Source organism: Pocillopora verrucosa, chromosome 4, assembly GCF_036669915.1.
Source record: "Pocillopora verrucosa isolate sample1 chromosome 4, ASM3666991v2, whole genome shotgun sequence".
Lineage (NCBI taxonomy): Eukaryota > Metazoa > Cnidaria > Anthozoa > Scleractinia > Pocilloporidae > Pocillopora > Pocillopora verrucosa.
In genome coordinates, this window is record NC_089315.1 from 15590787 (window position 1) to 15611312 (window position 20526).

General features: G+C 38.7%; 1 protein-coding gene across 7 annotated transcripts; it reads left to right on the forward strand.

Moving 5' to 3' along the window:
* Positions 1–508: 508 nt before the first annotated feature.
* On the forward strand, positions 509–8069 carry LOC131796339 (fibropellin-3). 7 transcript variants are annotated; one of them, XM_066165038.1, is made up of 7 exons: positions 509–859; positions 1114–1236; positions 1926–2002; positions 5060–5160; positions 6024–6126; positions 6208–6395; positions 6863–8069. In XM_066165038.1, exons 4-7 carry the CDS (start codon positions 5074–5076, stop codon positions 7097–7099), a joined length of 615 nt encoding a protein of 204 aa, XP_066021135.1. In that variant the 5' UTR covers positions 509–859; positions 1114–1236; positions 1926–2002; positions 5060–5073; the 3' UTR covers positions 7100–8069. The 7 variants fall into 7 exon arrangements, with proteins under 7 accessions (XP_066021135.1, XP_066021136.1, XP_066021134.1 ...); XM_066165039.1 differs by lacking the exon at positions 1114–1236 and having other exon boundaries at positions 5048–5160; XM_066165037.1 differs by lacking the exon at positions 1114–1236.
* The last annotated feature ends 12457 nt before the right edge of the window (positions 8070–20526 follow it).

Here is a 20526-nt window from a genome sequence, read left to right on the forward strand (position 1 = left end):
CGCGGCCTCTGAGGGAAATCTTCTCATTCCCTATTCTGTCTCTTTCTCGCTTCCTTCTGCGCTAGGCCGATACGGCATTCCATTCTCCTTTTTTTGCACTTCATTTTGCGTTATTCATCATATCTATTTGTTTTCCTTTTACCGAGTCTTGACTGCCATTTATGTTCTTGTGTTTCTCCTTTTGCCGGCATCCTACTCCTTCCCGCCCTCCTTGAAAGAAACTTATGGAAACTCATTCCTTTTTAATAACAATAGTCCTTCCAGAAAAAAAAAAAAGGCTTAAATGACTGATCACTGTAAACAAATTGGGACGATGGGCTCGTCGACTCAATGTTCGGAATGTGTCCGTTTTTGATATCTGATTCATGTTAGTAATTTCAGAGGTCTTTCAATGTTTGAATTACTTCTATTTAAGTTGACTGTCACCACTAAACCAAAATTCTTCTTCCTTAATTTGTTTTCTTTTCCTCATCAGATCAGGTTAGATTGGTCCATAATTACTGAATGGCAGATGGATGGATGGAGTGATCAACTGACTTACAGACTGACTGACTGACTGACTGACTGAGTGCAGGACTGTTTGCAGTTTAACTGGCCAACTGACTGATTGACTGACTAGAGACAGACTGACTGACTGACTATCCAACTGACTGGTTGACTGACTGAACAGAAAATGAACAAATGAATAGATGGACTGATGGATGAACAAGCTGACTACCTAAGTATCTGAGAGACTGGCTTACTTACTGACTTATTAACTTACTGACAGACTGACTACCAGTAATTGACTTACTAACTGACTGACCAACCTCCTGGCTGAATCTTGTGGACTTTCCCATTCATTTCTTTGCTGAACCAGGTAAGAAAAACTAGTACTTGAGCCTTTAGTTGACCAGGTTCTGTACCTGACTAGGTCATTGGGGCTCCTACTTGGTGTAGAAGACACAGTATTCGTCACAGTAGAATTTCATCACAACTGGAAATAAGAAAACAATGAAAACAATAAAAACAATAGTGTGACATATACTGTGTCTTCTATGCCAAGTAAGAGCCATCATTGCAGTGCATTCTTGGGGAGGATTCTTTACTCTCACCCTACCTCTCTCTACCCAGGTGGACAAATGGGTAGGAGCAAGCTGTCAGGAAAACCTGTTGCAATGTGAGGAGTATCCTGGGATGGGCAAGCACTCCACCCAGTGGGGATTAGCTGTACTTTCTGGTTGTTTTATGCTATGGGTATGAGGATAAGTTACAGCCAAATGAGTGACTTGGCTCAATTGTAGGCTTTAACCTCAACCCACTTTTCTTTTTTTTTTTTTTTTCATAAGGGAGTAAAGGTATAGGGTGGGACCCAGAAGTCTTTACAGTATCAGCTAGTCTAATTACTCCATGTTACAGTTCTGGTTATATTATGAATCTATACCTCATGGATCACTATGAATCTGGGCCATACATATTCAAATTGTCTGGAAAATGTTGCTTTGAAAAGGTTTATTCTAGGGGTTCACTACCATTCTTTGGGGGAAGAAGGCTATAATTGTTGAGGTACTTAAGGATTACATCTGCCTTTGGAATGATCTATTTTAAAAATAATGAAGATGCAAAATTCTCACAGTGAGCTACCCAATTTGTTCTTTCAAATTTCTTGGTAAGAAATATGTTTATTTTTTTTTGTTTGGGAGGTGGGGAGTTAGGGGTGAATCTCCTGCATAAATTTTTCTTCCTTTAAGAAGAAGTTTGACAGGCGAATCATGCAGATTTCATTCTTAACTGTCACTTAGCAAGTTTTAAATCTTGTATTTGCTCTTTCTGCTGTAGATTTCTCAATGCTCCATCACTTGTGTTTATTATTGACAAGAACTATAAACCAAATAAACCATGGTTATACAATGTATGTGATCTTTCTTTGTTTTTGTGTTTTGAAGGCCTACAACAGTCAAGCCTTACATGAGTTTGGTTGTATTGGCATAGCAATCTACAAGCTTCACTATAATTTTAACAGGTTAGAAAATTCTACTTCCAACTTGCTCTAGATCTCTTTTGTTAACCAAGGCTGATTCTTGCAAAGCATCATCCAGCACATATTCGTTTTGAATTTGTTCCTCGTGGCTTTATTTATTACACAGACAGAGATGTTCAAATTAACTGTGCGTGTCACTCAGCTTTGAAGGAGAAACAGGAAGTAATGGTTGGGGTCTTTACCATCACTTACAGCGTAGTTTATCACTTCGTTAAAAGGGGAATGCATTACTAAACAATAAATCTATATTCAAATGGTGAAATATCCATCTATTATGAGTTGGCCTTTGATCAAATCACGAAATTTCCTTCTGTTGTTGTAGTGTTTCAAATTAACACCCGGAAAATAGCGAAAGAGTCGCAAGTATGGAAAACATGAAACCGAAAGTTGACTTTCTGGCCAAACCCCGATGCGTCATTAGAAAAAAATTTGTTTACAGAAGACATTTCTCACACGATAAAGATGAAATATGTTTGGGCAGAGATCAAAAGTTATTGCTTGGTCAGCGTTTCTGAAAATTCTGTAATTTTGGAACCTTACAGCGTGAAATTCAATTAAATTCTGAAGTGTCAACGGTCTCATTGGATAATCGGCCGGAAAAAAGGATAATTGCAGCATATTTTAATAATTTATAGGCCGTGTAGTTACGTTTTATAGGTTAAGCAAAGTAGAGCTCATCAGAGCAGCATTGAACGTCATAGACACAATATCAGGGAAATCTTTCAAGGAGGTTGTTTGAAAGACTTAGTCATCAATCAAAGGTAAATTATTTTACTCTTTTTTATCAGATCTCGCCAGCTTCCTATTGAAGTAAGGGGCTTCTGGTCCAATTCCAGTCGATTAAGTGTTGAATTTTCGACAACTTGTGCCATGATTTTCAACTTGCGTTTCCTTTGTCTAAGATAGCAAAATTAGGTCGTAGTTTTGGTTTATTTAACATTCAGATTTCTCAAAAGTCAATATCATTACCAGAACTGTCGCTGGAACCGTAAAATTCTGCGAGACGACTTCGGAATTAGCAATCTTGCATTGTTGATGCTTCGCGAGGGATCTAAAGAAGCGAAAGAGTAAAATTGTTATTTGTAAACCAAGAAAGTGAGGGAAAAAGTAACCAAGAGGAGAAGATACTATCTAGGTTAACGTGATTTCTCTCTTTTGGTCTAAGCTTTCTCAAAAGTGGATGTTTTCATTTTCCGCTCGAAATTGCAGTCGAGAGTATAATCGAAATAGATAATTCTTTTCAGCGTTTTCGAGCGGTCTTCTTTTTGGCGATAAGTAATGATAGGGCGATACATTAATAAGCCAGTGTGTTTTATTATACGTTTAATGCATTTAACGTTAATTTTTTTGGTGGGTAGTCGAACACGCACTTTGAAAATATTATCTATTTTTAGTATTGTTTACATGTCATAAATTTCGCGGGGATTCCCCTTGGTTATGTTGCGTCGATTTAAATCATGCGTGCAGCTTGTCAAAACAATCATTGCTAAAATTATCGAAAATCCATATCAGTTACAAACAATGGAAAAGTATGACTGAAAATTTCACACTTCCTGCTAAACAAAAAGTAAATTTCGTGATTGCGTGATCTCGAAATTTTGATTTTCCTTTACTCAGCACTTTCAGTTTCAATTTCAACGCATGTATTTCGATCAGTCGTCAATGTTATGTTATTCTTTGGGATCCAAATAAACTGACAATTAATCCCTTACCCTTAGAAGCTCCCTAACTATTTTTAGCGTTCCTGAGTGGTCTAAATTAGATCGATAATACTAGGATGATTACTTAGGTGGACGTTTCTTATAATGCTTTTTTCTCGCACATTCAGCTGTCATTTGTAATTGTGTTGTCTGACACATTTATTGATTCAGCGGCGATTCAGTGCGGTTATCCCGGACCCTCTGAGTCCTGAAGTCTACTAAAATAGCTCTCAAGCACATGATGTCATTTACAAAAGAGCTTCGTTTGCACTTTCGGTTTCAATTTTCCTTTGTTTTAAATATAAAAGTCTTAAGGTCTAAATCGTCACATCCATTTTCGAATGAGAACAACTTTGTTAAACTAGAAGCCTTGTTGGTGCCCTCGTGAAGTCGAAACAGTCGGTCTGGCGCGAGTTGTGTTGTATTTTCGAACGCTGCCTCAGGGTAAGTTTGAATGCAAAATGCAAACAATAGAGGGTTTATAATCCTTGAGATGAGGCTCATACATCAGTTTGTTATTGCACGTGAACTGATTTTTAACTGATCTTTTCACCTTCGTTGCCAAAAAATTAATGAACGTAACCCAAGCTGCCTTCAAGTCACTAAATTAGTGATGAAGGAATAAGAATGAAGAATCTAGGTCATACAAATGAGCAAGAACAAAATTTTGCTCCTTTAACAGTATTATGCTAAGCTATTCATCGGAACTGTGATTTTTGGGGTAATACTTCTGGAATAAACAGCAATATTACATGTTGATGCTTTCATTTGAATCCTACAGTAACGATAATTCTGAATCCAGTATGATATCTCATCTTCACAAAAGTCTAAATGAGCAATCTTTTCTAAACTGACCTAACTTCGTTTAAGAAAGAGGTCACTTAACATGATCATAACTTGTCGTAATGGTATTGCAGGATATTTCCATTTGTCTGGGTCGTATTTGTTCCCCGAAAAATAAAATTCCTTTCGAAGGCTAACAGCACGACGAAAATCACCTTCGGGTAAACTAGGCAGCATTACCAACACTCCTTAATTAAATTATAGAGACAAAAAAAACCAACATGAGCCTTGTATTTATTCCTTGATCCTATTAGTAAGCATTCAGTTTTTCTCTGATGATCTCCAATCCCACCCCTGTAAGTGCTAAAGCTGACTGATATCCCTTCCCCTGAGAGTTTCGCTCTTTCATACTATCACATATCCCCTCAAAATAAATAAAAAAGGAAAAGATGAAAAATCCTCTGGCAGCTTTGGAGGAGTAAGCAAGCCCTCCACTCTCTTTCCAAATCTGGATCAAACTATCCTTTCTGTGTCTTAATTTCAGATTTTTCCGTAGGTAAAGGAAGAAAAATGTGGAGACATCTGCTCAGGGAAACTGTGCCGCTTTTGACAAGGCCGTGTCGGACAGCTGGTGTTTCAACGCTATCGCGACATACGGTAAGTTCAGAAACATGCACATGTCCAGAATTCATAAGTTTTGAAAACTCACCGTCCTTCTTGGGTCCTTAAAAAATCGCGCTGGGAAGCATGAGTGGGGCGGGGGGAGGGGAAGCATGGGTGGGACGGGAGGAGGGGGACCATGGGTGGGGTGGGGGGAGGAGGAAGCAAAATGTCCAGCGTGAAATTATTATACTGATTCTCTGACACAACCGCGGCAGTTGTTATCTACACCTGGGAACATGACACAGGAATGAAGTGATATTATCTATGCTTTTCGAAAATCAACCAAGTTCATGATATCTGGCGTAAAATTACCGTGAATCATAGAAACAAGTCCACCGCCAGGGACGTGACCTGAGTTCGAGATTTACAGGATAAAATTTACAATCATATACTAAATCGAAATGCACATCTTGCGAAGTCACTAACATTCTAAACATAGAGAGTAAAAGAAGAGTAATCTTTTAAAGGAGTAACGCCGTAGAGGAGGGGCAGGATGGGTTATACTGAGGGACTAGTCATTTTGCATTGGGGGGGGGGGGGGGTCGGAGGATTTTGATTGTGCCGCAATAAATTTTATCAAACCCCTCCCTAAGGCTCTGTAGTATTCCAATGACCACCCTCTCACTAACAATTGATTTTCTATGGTTCCCACTTTTATATTCTCTTAGCGACGACCGACCCCTCCGACGAAATCCATTTGATCCCCCAAAATTCTCCGACCCCCCCCCCCCCCCTTTTATTTATTTCTTTTTAGGCGACTAAAAAAATTACTGTACCTTGGTTGCATCACAGAATTTCACGCCCAGGGATGTGTCCTCCTTTTATGATCTTTACTTGATAACTTTTTTTTTTTTCAGAACTTTGCTGGTCATCATAACAACCTGACACTTGGCGCTAAGCAGAGTTCCTTCGTGAAAATAAATAAGTCATTGTGGCACCGTGCATTTTCTTCCGCAGGCGGTGAGTATACCTGTTCAACTGATTCCGTCGAGTTATTTTACAGTTACTCCCATTATTCTTAATGTACTTAATATTCCACAGGTGACTTGAGTGGAACCTGGTACAACCAGTTTGATTCAAAGATGCAAATCATCCTTCTGGAAAACGGAGAGTTGATGGGATTTTACTTCAACTGTACACCTGGTACTAAACCTGCCAAAGAAAAATTGACTGGTTTTGTGGGAAAAGACGAACACGCTTCTCGATTTCGCTTTACCGTCGACTTTCAGGTAAGTAAGAGAATTACATTGTTTTTGCAGGAGTCTTACTGGTCATGGTTAAACTTTGTAACCTCCTGGTTATCGTGCTGGACTCTTGTTTGAGAATTTTTTGTTCTGTGTCAGTGACTAAGATACTTGACCCTCACAGTACCTCTGCCATCCTAGGAGAATACAGTGGTACCAAAGAACTGTCTAAGAAGATTAACTAAATGTTTGAGGGGGAAAGGGGGTAGACCAGCGATGAACTTACACTCTTTTAGGAATAGTAGAAATATTTCTGGTCGGTATGAAACCGGGATAAACTCCGACAGAATGGACACTGAGCTTGTGTGTAGATTAGAACCTTTTTGCCTTTTTAATATCGAGAATTTGACGTTAATATCTCATTAGTTTGACTAAGCTAGAGGTTAACACGTCATGTTCATGACCATTGAAGTAGGAATTGACTACATTTTTAAAAAAATTTTGCTGTGTAGAATGGACGGTATACCGCGACCTGGACCGGACGTTGCATCAAAGAAGGAGGCGCCGATGGTGAACAAGTTCTGTTGACTAACTGGATTATGACCCCCAACCCGGAAGATGGTGCGCAACACTTGGAATCCATTCATATCGGCCAGGATCGCTTTACAAGGAAGCCTCAGACCCCTGAGAAGTTGCCGTCTTTTGACGATTCGCAACCGGAGTCTAAGGGCTGGATGCTATGCTACTAAGCGTACCCTATTTGAGTAGTGCTTCTCACTGGATTGTGCACTCGGGTCCTCTCGCTTAACGCAGCTCAACTCTTTACAGGGCTCCTGTCTCACAGGGCTCCTGTCTCACAGAGCTCCTGTCTCACAGGGCTCTTGTCTCACAGGGCTCGAACTGGCTAAAATAATACAACAGAACAGTTTCTTTAGACACGACACCCTCAGTGTTCACCACTCTTTTCGATTTGTTGTAGTTAATGTGGCATGGTCCTTAATCACAAATTCCTCGTTCATCATTTAAATTCTAGTTCTTGAAACAGTTTGGAGCAATTCAGTGAGTGAAGTACAAAGTCAGGCATGGGTAGCTTCAAAAGCAACGGCCAATCCTGAAAACTGGGAAATTACTCAGACATTTTAACTGAAAACGCCTGTATTATTTGCTCAGAAACATACATTGTACCTAGGTTTTAAACTATTCTTAACGGCATGTATTCCAAAAAAAGCATTTCGAACCCCCTTTGTGAGAAACTAGCCATGGCTCTGGTATCCAGCCTTGATTAATTCAAGTAAACATCAGGAAAGTGGATATGTATTGAAGGTTACTAAGCCTGTGCTATGTTATATTCCTTAAGGTTTTATTTTACACGCTTAGAAATATTACCTAAGTGTATGCGACGTAGGTAGGTTTAAAGCCGTATGCCCAACGGCATATTCTTTCGGGCACCAAGTCCTCCATTTGTGCAAAACTAACAGTAAGCTAGTTCCGTCCAAAATATCCAGCCTTAACTCATTCAAGCAAACATGTGACCGTGTAATGTTTCGGGCCAAAAATTTTTGTTGTACAGTAGATAGTTTTTTTAAATTTATTTTGATAAGATTTTTACCGGTATATTATTTTTTGATTTGACATATTTTTGCACTTTAAAATTTTTTTCCATCTCGTTGTGAAATTATGAGTTTCTTCAATTAGTTTCATTAAATTAATTATATTGACGTGCACATAAAGTTGTTGTTATACAGTCTCCTGTAATGGTCGATATCAATAACAGCCGCTCATGAAGGGTAAAATTTTACACTGACACGGGGTCCTCTTGGACCACTGTTTTTCCGGGGGGGGGGATCAAATTGATTATTTTGCATGGGAAAAAGATCCTTTGGGATAAAATTGGAGAAACCGCTGTTAAATGGATTTCAGTCGCTAAAATAGGTGAACAATGAGCAAGAACATGGGTGAAATCGTCCTTTAGCTGTAATTCTAAACTGTGCGTTCAAAGTTTTCCTTAAAATATGCCAAAACATTCCACAGGACCTTAGATTTTTCAAAAGATCCCTGTATTTTCAATCCATTTATACCCGGGAAACCTCTCCAAAGTGTCTTGGCCAATGCATGTTCTGGCTCCCTTCTCTCACCCATCAGACAATGATCCATAAGATTAATAGGAAGCATCCGAAAATGGAGAAACCTCTGCAAGAATGGACTTCAGTCACCGATGGCTTCACAGTAGGCTTGAGCATGGGTGAACTCGTTATGTAACTGTAATTCTTAATTGTTTGTTCAAAGGCGTACAACTGGAGTGAAAATCGTCAAAAAGAGCACGGGATCTGCTCCGTGTAGTCGAACAGCGGACAGCGATCTATACTTATCTACTTTTAGAGTTTTAGTGTACCCATTGAAATTCATGGCACAGTAACACGTGCCATCGTCTAATAGGCTGAGTGTAGGGGAAGTTTTATCCACCGGCATGGTTACAGCGTGGAGAGAGTAAGGAAATAGAGATCGCTTCCCAGCCATTCCGTCAACCTCTAAGGAAAATATTGAGTAAGGAAACTCTAAACAGGAAATACTGAACCAAACAGTGAGAACAACTTGCCTAACCTCCTCTCAAAGGAATGCAACTCCCTGCTGGGACATTCAGGAGGTTTTTCGAGAAACTGTTCACAATTGACTGTTAACTGTTAACTGTTGACAATTGTTCTTTTAAAGTTTCCTGACAGTAATATCGATGTGTCTGCACAGTTGTGTTCCCTCCATGTTTTAAGAAGTTCTGGAGGCGACAGAGTGAGCGGACCTGAGTGAATTAAACGTTGTTGTCACTTACCTCGTGTTGCCGCGTTATTTCGCCTGTTGTTTTCTCGCAGAGCGTGACGCATTTGCTTTGTTAGTCGAAAAGTACTGGGAATTATTTTCAAGAAAATCCGACATGGCGTCGTAAATAATGAAAAGAACCACCGATTATGATACCATAATAGTTGAAAAAAAACGGTATTCTAAGCATCACATGCCTTTCAGTACATGTAAGCACTTGTCTGATGACGTTTACATTGAAGAAATGGCGTTACAGCGGCTGGAAGACTATTAAATGGAGACCACGTGTGACATTCAAATCAAGTGTCAAAGGTCAAATAACACTGCTTGAAGTGTATTTTTTTCTCTTAATTCCTGCTTCCTAATATTTTTTAGTTGCAAAGTAAGCTAGTATTCTTACTATAGTTTCTGTATCATAATTAAAGTAACTGGGAATATGTTTTGTATTACTTCCACTGGATGGGATGCTTGTCCACTGCAGGCCATTCACCCTACCCCCCTAAATAATTCATCAGTTACTTGTGATTATGTCGACTCCTGGATGTAGAGAGTTAGAGCCCAAACCATAACGCAATAACCTGGCCAGGTCATAAACCTGGAAACCTTAACCCAGAGTCTAGCATTCTGAAATTAAGTGTGCTCATCTAACCCACATCATTTGAGGCCACTCTGAAATTTCGAATTTTGAATTTATCTTTTTTCAACATATGATTCAAGGTAGTGGACCTGATTCTTATATTTAGAATATGAATTTTTTTTCTTTTTTGAACAAGGCCACAGAATTAAGAAAAAAGATATTTTGCCAGTTAACCTCATTAATTAGTTTTTTCTTTGAATTAAAAAAAAAGTTTTTTAATTTTTTAATCAAGAAATTTAACACAAGGAAGTAGGCCCTTGCCATCAGAATTGACTGAATTTTTGAAAAGTGGGTTTCCTGACCCTTAAAAGTCCAGGGAGGGAAATGGTGGGGAATTTCTTTTTAGGCACAGTTGGATAAAAAGCCTGCATACAGTTACTTCTGCAAATAAATGCTAGATAGCTTGTACAGTGCTTGAAATTTTAAATAGTGCTGACTCTCGAATAATGACTCTCGAAACTAGATTGAGTAGGAGGTATTCAGCAAGCTCTGCATTGTGGAAGGTTTAATGAAACTTGGTAATTGCTTTCCTATTTTCATAAACACAGTTTCATAAAATGCATTGAATGCTGTGTTTCAATGTGATTGTTCCATTATCTGGGAGTGTGTCTGGGGCAAAAAAGCCAAAACCAAGGTGTTTATACTAGTGGTATTATTTGTGCCCTTCCCTTTTGCAGTCACCTGACATGCTTATTCCTGTCCATCTTACAAATTCAGAAAAAGTGAGCCCTGCCTAATGGAGGAATAATTTCTAGTAGAGTTATTGTATCAGAAAGTGACACTAACAGTAAGCATGTTTTGCAGCTGAATGCAGATGATGTTAATTTGTTTTACTTGTAGATATATTTCTCCACCACTGTCAAAAAAATTGCTAGTGCAAACAAGAATTAGAGAGCCTGGTAAGAGATTATTTTTTGAGTAAATGTGATGCTCCACAGGAATTTGAAGCCTCAAATTCCAAGGTAATAGCTTAGTTGGCTCGTTTCTTTTAGAGTTTCTTTTAGTGTGTTTAATATCATTCCTATGTGTAGCATGCAGTGGGTGATCAGGATTAATTGCTAAGTAACTATGCAAATTCAACAGTGTCAAAAAAACACAAAATTTTCGGAGAAACATCTAAGAAAGAGGGTAATCTGGTATTATCAACTAAGTTGATAATGTAAATTGGCCACTGCAAAGAGTTTAAAAGGTAAACTCTTTATGGTGGCCAATTTATGATAAATCAAATAACCCTGTCACTCTCTACCACCAATGCAGCACCACAGTTTCTTTAGAAACTTACCCTCCCTATTCATTCATCTAAGAAAGAGTTATCTTTTTCATAATAATTACAAATTAAAGTTAACACCTCCGAACATTAATGTTAATCTTATCAATTATTGTGGTTCTAAGTTCTTGCTGTTGTGCTCCAGTCATATATTTAATGAGTTTTTTTGGTCATCTTGACTCAAATTTTAGATATTCCTCTTCTTCTCCTTCCTCTTTGTTAATATCTCTGTTTGATATGATAAAACCTTTACAATAGGTTAAAAATGTATGAACACTGCTATAGGTGTTAGGGAATCCATTGCCCATCCAGCAGGGCAGGGGTTAATCACAATTCAATAAAAGTTAGATCAATTGATTTAAGGGTAAGGTGAAATTTGCATTTTCTTTCACCCAAGTCATAGGAGAAAGTCTATTTGGAGAGTAGCTTTGAGGATTGGTGTTTGATTTTCTCCAATTTTGAGGGTTCATGCCTAATTAATGGTTGATGTTTATCAGGAAGATATTTCCTTTGTTGTATGAGTTTAAATCAAATCAAGTTGTTTTGTTTTTATTTATCAATTATCATTTATAATCAGAACTTCTCAGTCGTTCTCTGATTTAGTTAAGTGAAACACAATTCTAGGACCCCTGTAATATGTATGAAATAAGAGCCACCTGGGATTTACTGAACCTGAACATGAGTACTTGCCTCACACCCTCTTGCTTAATAAACTGAGAGGAGTGCAATTTGGTTTGAAATCATATGGGTCACTTAAAAATCAAACAAGCATGCAAAGCAAGTTTTATTTGAAATCTCAAAGGAGTCTTGAAGTTGAATTACGAAGTTGAACTACCACTTTATTACATCCATTTTGAAATCACAAAATTCAGTGGCTCAGACACTGGATTTTTGGTCTATACTAATATCGAATCTTGAACTGTGTACAAGAGATGGGTGACTAAAAGCTTACCGGCAATGGAGTCGACTTCATCCATGAAGCCTCTTCCTCAGTCTTGACCTGGTCCACCGAAAAACCATAGAGAAGGGTGTGAAAGTTGTTCTGAAAACTGGACTTCACTGTAAAGATCTTAAACTGTGTACAAGAGATGAGTGACTAACTGCTGACCAGCAATGGGGTGAGCTTCATCCATGAAGTCTCTTCCTCAGTCTTGATCTGTGATTCTAAGACCTGGTCCACCAGAAAACAAAGAGAAGAGTGTGAAAACTGTTTTGGAATCCGGACTGTCTCGATGTGCTGTACGGATCTTAAACTGTGTACAAGAGAAGGGTGACTAATAGCTGGCCTGAAATGGAGTCTCTTCTTCAGTCTTGCTCTAGGATGCTTAAACGTGGTCCACCGAAAAACAAAGAGAAGAGTGTGAACACTGTTTTGGAAACTGGACTGTCTTGCTGTGCTGTACGGGTCTTAAACTGTGTACAACAGATGGGTGACTAATAGCTGACCCGAAATGAAGTCGGCTTCACCTGCAAAGTCTCTTCCTTAGTCTTGATCTACGATGCTAAGACGTGGTCCACCAAAAAACAAATAGAAGAGTGTGAAAACTCTTTCGGAAACTGAACTGTCTTGTTGCGATGAACGGATCTTTAATGGTGTACAAGAAATATGCGGTTATTCGCTGATTCGCACGGGAGTCATTGTAACTTATTAAGCATCTTCCTGTATTATACTGGATGTGTGTGGTGGTTAAGGAAATTCGTGTAACATGAAAATGACTTTCTTTTCACGGAATAGGCTTGTGTATAGCAAGTGAGGCTCTTTCTGTAAATATCATGATAAATGAGAAATTTGGATAATATTATGGGTCGAAAATCTACTCGACCGTGATCACTGTTTACAAAACGGAGTATTTTTTTACAAGAAAGGTTAAGGATGTCTGTGTCTGTGGTAAATGTATATATGTACGCATGCACGTTCGTGTTTTATTTTCAAGTATAGAGTCTTTGGCAAGAAATGTTCGAATTAGTCCTTTGATGCTATCTCATTCTCCCTTGCAGAGGTAGTGAGGAATGACAATTTGTAGCAAGAAACCACGGAAAATTTTCAACCTTGGAGAGAAACAAAAAATTGGGGGTCCAACCACATGTTAAAAAGGCCAGAGAGACCAGGATACTTAATGTTCTGGTAAGTGGTATAGTTGTACGGAAGATTGTAATTTTCAAATGAAGCCATCTGTAATTATGTTAAAGAAAGTGAGTAATTTGTTTATTTCTCTATATTTCGCAGGTGTTTCAGCCCTAACAAGCTACCAAAAATTTTAACGTCGAAAGGAAGTGTAAATTTGGAGCATAAGAACCCCCGCCGACTTCTTCTTTGTGGTTCACTTCAGTACGGAAGGATACCATATGAAGCTCTCTCTATCTTACTTTAAGATCTCATGATGAATGACGATCTCAAGCAAGTGACCAAGGAAAAAAGTGTAAACCTTCTTACTCTAAGATCTCATGATGAATGACCATCTCAAGCAAGTGACTAAGGAAAAAAGTGTCAACCTTGGAAGGAACGAAAAATCGGGGTCGATTCGCTACCGTCCCCCGCCACACCCCCCTATCTCATAGACAGTTATTTTGGGAGTAATCCTCCACAAATTTCCTTGACTGCAGTTCAATTTGTAAACAGCCTTAAGAACCCAAACATCAAGTAAGTGTTTAGAAACTAGTCATAAATTACTCTGACGCTTGGTTAAAAGGAGGTTAGCTTCTATGAGGAAAACATACATAATGAAATATGTTACTTCATGATAGTAATGTTAGGAAAAATTCTTGATATTTTGCTAGAAAGCTGTTTTGCTCATTGCAGACGACAAGAAGGAGCTGGAAGGCATCAAGAAAAGCAATAGTGAACTGTCTGAGAAAATGACGGAAAATAATAGACAGTATCTTAAGCTCCAGGTGAATACCTTGTACGTTACTCAACCATTTAGAACTGCTGCATGGTTATGTAAGAAACGATCTCTATCGGATTGATGGATTTTATGTCACAGTATGAGGCTACTCGACGATAGGAAGGAAGAGCATATGCTGGTTTTATGTAAAAGGCTCCTTTTTCTCTCGCGTTTTGAGTCTATTTAATCACACCCGCACGTAGTTCTGCTTTCTCTTTCTCTTGGTTTCTAAAGAGCCACTGCTACTGACCCCTGATTTCCGGTCTAACAACACGGAGGATTTTACGAAAACGATCTGTGAAAGTAACGTAAATCTGTGCTTGTGTTCTGTGAAGTCCGTCAGTGCAAATGATGCATGCACAACCTAATATAAGATATCCTTTCTGTTAAGTCACGAACGTACACCACTTTGCTATCGTGCAATGTTGATGTTGTCCAACATAAAGTATTTTTTTACATTAACAGGGAATGTATGACTCACTAAGAAGGTAAGAACAGAAATGTGTTTTTTAAAGCATTGTGCAACTTCTTTGTAATTATTGACCCCTTGAACATTTTCACCGTAATTTGTTATGCCTCACACCTCACAGCTACTAAGACTGATGGAAAAAAGGAATGAAGATTTCAGTTACAAAAGTACGCTGCGTTGTAGCTTTTGGCAAACTGATATATTCATGACGTAGACATAATTCGTGATGGGCAGCTTTTGTTTTTAAACAAAAATTTACTCACTGAAGCTCGCCTCGCTATTATTTTAACGCAGATAATACTACGCGCAGCAAAAGATTGGATTGTCTCACATGATCACCTTTAACCACTGTAAGATATAAGCGTGTTTTTCATCTACAGAAAAACGAAAACGCCATCGTGAAGAAAGGTTTCTGGAATCTCGCCGTTTGGGAGGAGAAGTGAGTCACGTATCTGAGAGTCCAATCGGGACAGGTGGCGGTAAAATAAACGTAGCAAAAAACTGTTTATGCACTCCTCAAGAATTTGAGAGCGAGGAAAATTTTTCTTTCTCGATTGGGTTGGAGCCGATAGCTCGCCCCATGTAAGGTCCGGATTCTGGAATCCAGGAAATTTTTGCTTGTGGAATCCGGAATACTGGGCTCTGGAATCCAGAATCCAGCTTTTGGAATCCAGGATCCACTTGCTGAAAATACATTTCAAATCGTATTAATGGCTTTCACCCGCATCCATGCAGCCACTGTACAGTGCAGTTCACTCACGTGGTCAATCGGTGCTCAAATTTAGAAAGTGTTTATATGGCAAAAGCGTTCAAATCCCACAGGATTTGTTTGGAACAATATGGCCGCTATTTGATTGTTTTGGAACACCTCTAAATAATGATGTGGCCGCTATGACGTCCTGTGAATATTAACTTACTGGTTGTCATAACAACAGTTAGAAGGTGACCTTGTAAAAGATACGCTTTAGTTTTCCTATAAATCGAGGAATTTGTAAATTTCTGTGAAAATAATCTAACTGTTGACAACTTGGATGCTTTGCTTTTGCCTGCTTTCCCCGCCGGTTTTTTAAGCAAATGGGGCGCACGGCAAGCTTTGGCACCCAGGGTCGAGGTATCGACCTTAATACTTAATACTCTTCATTTTCGACTCTTTCGAACTTTCTGGCACTTCTGATTCGCGATTGAAATAAAAAATAAATATCAATTTTCCTTAAATCATAATGAGAGCATCAAAAAGTAATATTCTCCTGATGGCCGTGGAAGCATAGTTGTAATGAGAAGCCAGACGAAAGCCAGGAACTGTCAAAACTGCACCAGTCACTCAGAGTACGTGGAGGGACACAAGCCGCAGTATTACAGAAAATTTCCAGTGTCTTTTTCAGTTGATATATCATTTGTCTATTCGATTTTCTCTCTCCCTAAATCTCAATACTTTAATCATAATCTATGGAGAAGCACCAGAAAAAGCAAATGGCGGAGAGGGAAAGGTAGGTGTAACATTGTAATGATTCAATTGATTCTTTGTTCCATTTTGAACTAACTTAACCTCTAGCGAAACTTACCGAAAATTACTGAAAATGCATCTTCAGGAGCCCAAGAAACCGAAGAAAGAAAGACTAAAAAGAAAAATACACGAGTTCAAGATCGTCGAGGTTTTAGGATTTTTGTGTATTATGAAACACTTTTGAATTTTTTTCGGGGTTGCAACGAGCAAACAGGAACGACAGGGGTTTTGATTACGAACTATGGTCCATAATAACTGTTTCAATGTAGTAAAAATTCGGAAGTTTAAAACAAGTTGGAAGACTCGAAAAAACGCTTTGCTAAACTTGAGAATACCCGGCCAATTTTTTGCATCTCATGGAACAACAATGTATTATGCCTCGTTAAATGATGAAATGAAACGCAAGATGAAATGAAAATGCAAGATGAAACGCAATAAACGCACAGCATGACTCGCTTGTTAGCAGTGATTTAGGCCTCTAGTAGTTTTGAGATCAGTTACGCTAAAGGTTTGAATAAACTCTGCTCGTTAAATATTTTATTATGCTACCTGGAACTGGTCATGGAAATCGCTTATTTTGCGCGAAATTCCGCTCAAATCGTGATTCACACTTAGCCCTTTAATTTCCAAGATCTGATTGTTAATTCTCTCCTCTAGCTGCTACACAATTCCTCGTAAATTAGCTACGAAACTTTAGTGTAATATTAAGATGACAACTTCAACCTGATAATTTTTAGTAGTCCCATGAACCCTTTGCTGAAAAACATATAGATATTATAGGGAGAAGTTACATGTCAGTCTCTTCTGTGAGTTTATTGGTTAAACCATCACTGTTTATGAAAAACTTATTTTATTGCGCTAACTTGCATGTGCTTAGCCATGGCTAACGGCCGGACTTTAGGTTCAAGCATTGAAGCCCGTTGTTAGAGCTTGGTGATCACCTGGCCCAATAAGGTGTGATAATTTTGTAAATCATAAGTACAATAAAACTGTAAGTTTTGGAACTGAAAAATGGACTGGCCTAAGGTGGCGATCAAGGTCTCGCAACGAACGTACACCGAGGTATGTTAACTGTTATTGTTGTAATCGATTTTACAACGTTCGAATGCGGTATAGACAGAACGACAGAATAGTTGACTGTTCCAAACTTTAATCTTCTACGATGACGATCCGAACGATTACAGTCACTGCACGATACGATTTTTCTTTTCGATCTGACACTAGACTGCTATTACAAGTGTAAAAGGTCTCGAATGACAACTTAATGTATAACTAAGCGCGAGTAACGCAACATGTAACGAAATATCTCTTTAACAGTTATATTTTAACGAACCGAAAAAAGTTTTTTGAAAACTTAATTAATAACACGTGATGTAGCCTTAACACTATCACTTTCTTTGTTTTTGCAGCCTCCTCGAAAAATCAGAGCGATCGCCCTCTTGAAGGCGGCGATCAAGATCACCGAAAGCAACGACGACGACCAGGTAGATTAATTCGAATTAATTGCTATAAGCGGAACACTATTAAAATGCCATAATATAGAACTTATTTTTTGCTACTCATGACAACGGTTTTCTTTCAAAATTCATTCTAGCATGCATTCTTTCTCAAGGGAACAGGAAGAGAAGAGGAGGGCAAAAGGCGAGAAGCCGTAATGCGAGAGTTTGTCGGAGAATATGGAAAAGGTGTACGACAGGAAAACGTTCGCTCAAAGACGAAAGAGTTGACTGGCACACTTCCATATGCCCTCAGCATGCGTCCCTCTGTCATCACAGCCTCATCGGAAGACTGCCAAGACGTAACAACAGCCTGCCAAATAGAAGATGCTAATGTCGTACTGCAGGGTAGAACTGTGCGGGTGCAAACTGTTTACCACAATAAGGATATCGTTGCTGTGAGATTTCGCCTTTCTGGCTGGCTATTCTCTTACAAGACGTTCAATTAGAAGTAGATGGTGGCAATTTTTTACGAAAGTACAATTTCAGTGGCTGAACGGCGATCGGAACTCACCCAACTTCATTCTAACGCGAGTTTTGGGATTCACTGCCGAGGGTTCAAGCATCACTCTAACGTCTGAGGAGGACAATAGGCTCTGCAGGCTTGCTAATGGTGACCCTGGTGACGAAGATGTTGGAGATGATGAGGATCAAACTTCAGAGGATTAGAGAGCAGCTAGGGAGAATGAAAGGGAAGTGTCGCTTCCAAGATTAGCAGGAGTGAGCTTATCAGGGCGACGGACCACACTTTTCCAATTATGATAAACTTTGAACAAAGTTGTATATGGATATTTATGGGAGCCAGGAAAGCTCTATTTATAGGTCGAATGTTCGGCATTTAAACGAAAACCGCTTTCTTTGATATTTGGCATTTGGAATAACAAATTTAAGATTTCATAGGGCATCATATCTCGGTGTGACCAAGATAAGATATTACCAGATTTTAAGGTCAAACAACATTTTCTAAAAAAAAAAATAGCGGCGGGCCATCTGAAACCTTATAGAGTCATTGCTCTGAAGGATCCATAGCCGACGTAATACGACATGACTTGGCTAACCTTTTAAGAAAAAAGGAAGTATAGAAAAGAGAATCTGTTATTCTTCAAAAATTACTATGTAAATGAAGAGCTTTCGCGATTTTTCAAAGGTTTAAGTATAATTAAATTGGTTTAACACCGTTTTATGCGCAATCTCGTCGAACATCATCGCCAATTACATCTAGGAAAATAAGCTTTCCTGTCCGCGATTAACTCGGGGTGTTATTAAAATTATATTCCAGTTTAAATTTTTACCTCAATGCCACGGTTTCTGTTTAAAAGGAAAGTTTAAAAGGTAGTTTGAGATGATAGGGAAATATTTTCGAGCTGTTTTCTTGCAGTTCTAAGTCAATTTTATATTTAAAAAATTGGCCATCTTTTCCCAGTCGGAACAATGTTATGCTGCACTAGAAAAACTTTTTAGTCTAATAGTTATCTACAAATTAAAAGGCGGCCTCGCCTCTTCGGAGTTGCTAAAAAGATGTGGAATGAATGGACATTGGACTTAAGAGACGGACAGTCTCAACAGGTATTCCTACAACAAAAATTTATCCCTTAATTTGCTGTTATACATTTCCCATAATTATCAGATGTTGTGATGGAAATATGAATAGACAAACATGCATTCACAAACATGTCCTTCAATAGCGAAATCCGCTACTGAAGTCATTCCTAGAAAACGAAATGCGAAAATTAGAGGCAAACCAGAACTAAAAGCTGGAATCTTTTGCGTTTTGGAATCCGGAATCTGCAGTGGTAGAATCCGGAATTCAGCACCTGGAATCCGGAATCCACAGCGTGGAATCCAGAATCTAATACTGTCCTGGATTACCTTACATGGGGCGAGATAGCCGGTGGTGCTATTCAGCCGTTGTTTGAGCAAACTGACCTAAGGGTGACTGGCTTTTACGAATATTTTGACGTTAATATTTATTTACACAATAGAAAACTAGCCTAGTTTAATTTTGATGGATTCATAGATACATGTAAGTGCTAAGTCTTTCAAGATCAGGCCTGTTTAATTTGGTGTCTTCTTGTGTAAACAGAGACCTTGGATTAGTCAATGCAAGGTCCCATATCATTTTTAAAACCGTCCACGCGCATGACAATACCTACAACAACATGATTGTTTGATAAAACGTTGAAAAAGGATCATTTTAATACCTGAATGATAGGTGTAACTTTGTTTTAAATTTTCATAGAGTTTCTTAAACGTACAGCCAGTTTTGCTGATGTGAGATATCCTGCAGAGAGTAAGTGAACTCCAACAGGGACGCTAAGTAATAAAACAGTCTTCGTAAAATTTATTTTGATTATCGATTTTCGTAATCGACTTAAAAGCCCCTTGCATGACCACCCCAACCGCTCTCCTCAGAACAATGTTGAACTCCAGCCAAGAGTTTGAACAGGAATAGGCCATCATTGATATTAGGGGGTGGGGGGGGGGTGGTGAACACATCTGAAAACTGTTGCCACTGATTGTTAGCCTTATACATCTACTTCAGTAGGTGACGTTTATCTTTAATCTCAATTACAACCTTTTTTCTGCGTCAGAGGTGCAAATTGTATGTCATTGTTCAAAAACAAAAAACAACTTGAATAAAATAAAAAAAATAACTTGTAAATGAACATGATGTTTTTATTGTTATGTTATGAGTATTGGTATTCACGGTTATCAATACACTACTGTAATTATTCTTCGTTTGCACGATAGGAGAATTTCATGTCTTTGATCCACCAGTTCCGGTGTCAGTTCGTGTGCCAACTCCAAGCCATGGGCCGCTGAATGATGCCGATTCAGCTTCTCGAAAATTCACCCTTGATTTTATAGGGACCCCTGGAATCAGCAAACGACTGGGACAGAAAGGAGCACATAAGGAATAGCTGGATTTTTACGTGACATTTTTTATATTATTGTTTGTGCGAGATATCTCTGATATATCGGCGATATCTCGGAACAGCCGTTGAAGTGTTTCCTGGTACTCATCACCGACTTGTAGATTTCATTGGAGGACATTTGAAACTTTTGGTCAAAGGTAAGGCGACCCTTGCAAAATCTTCGTTTTTCAG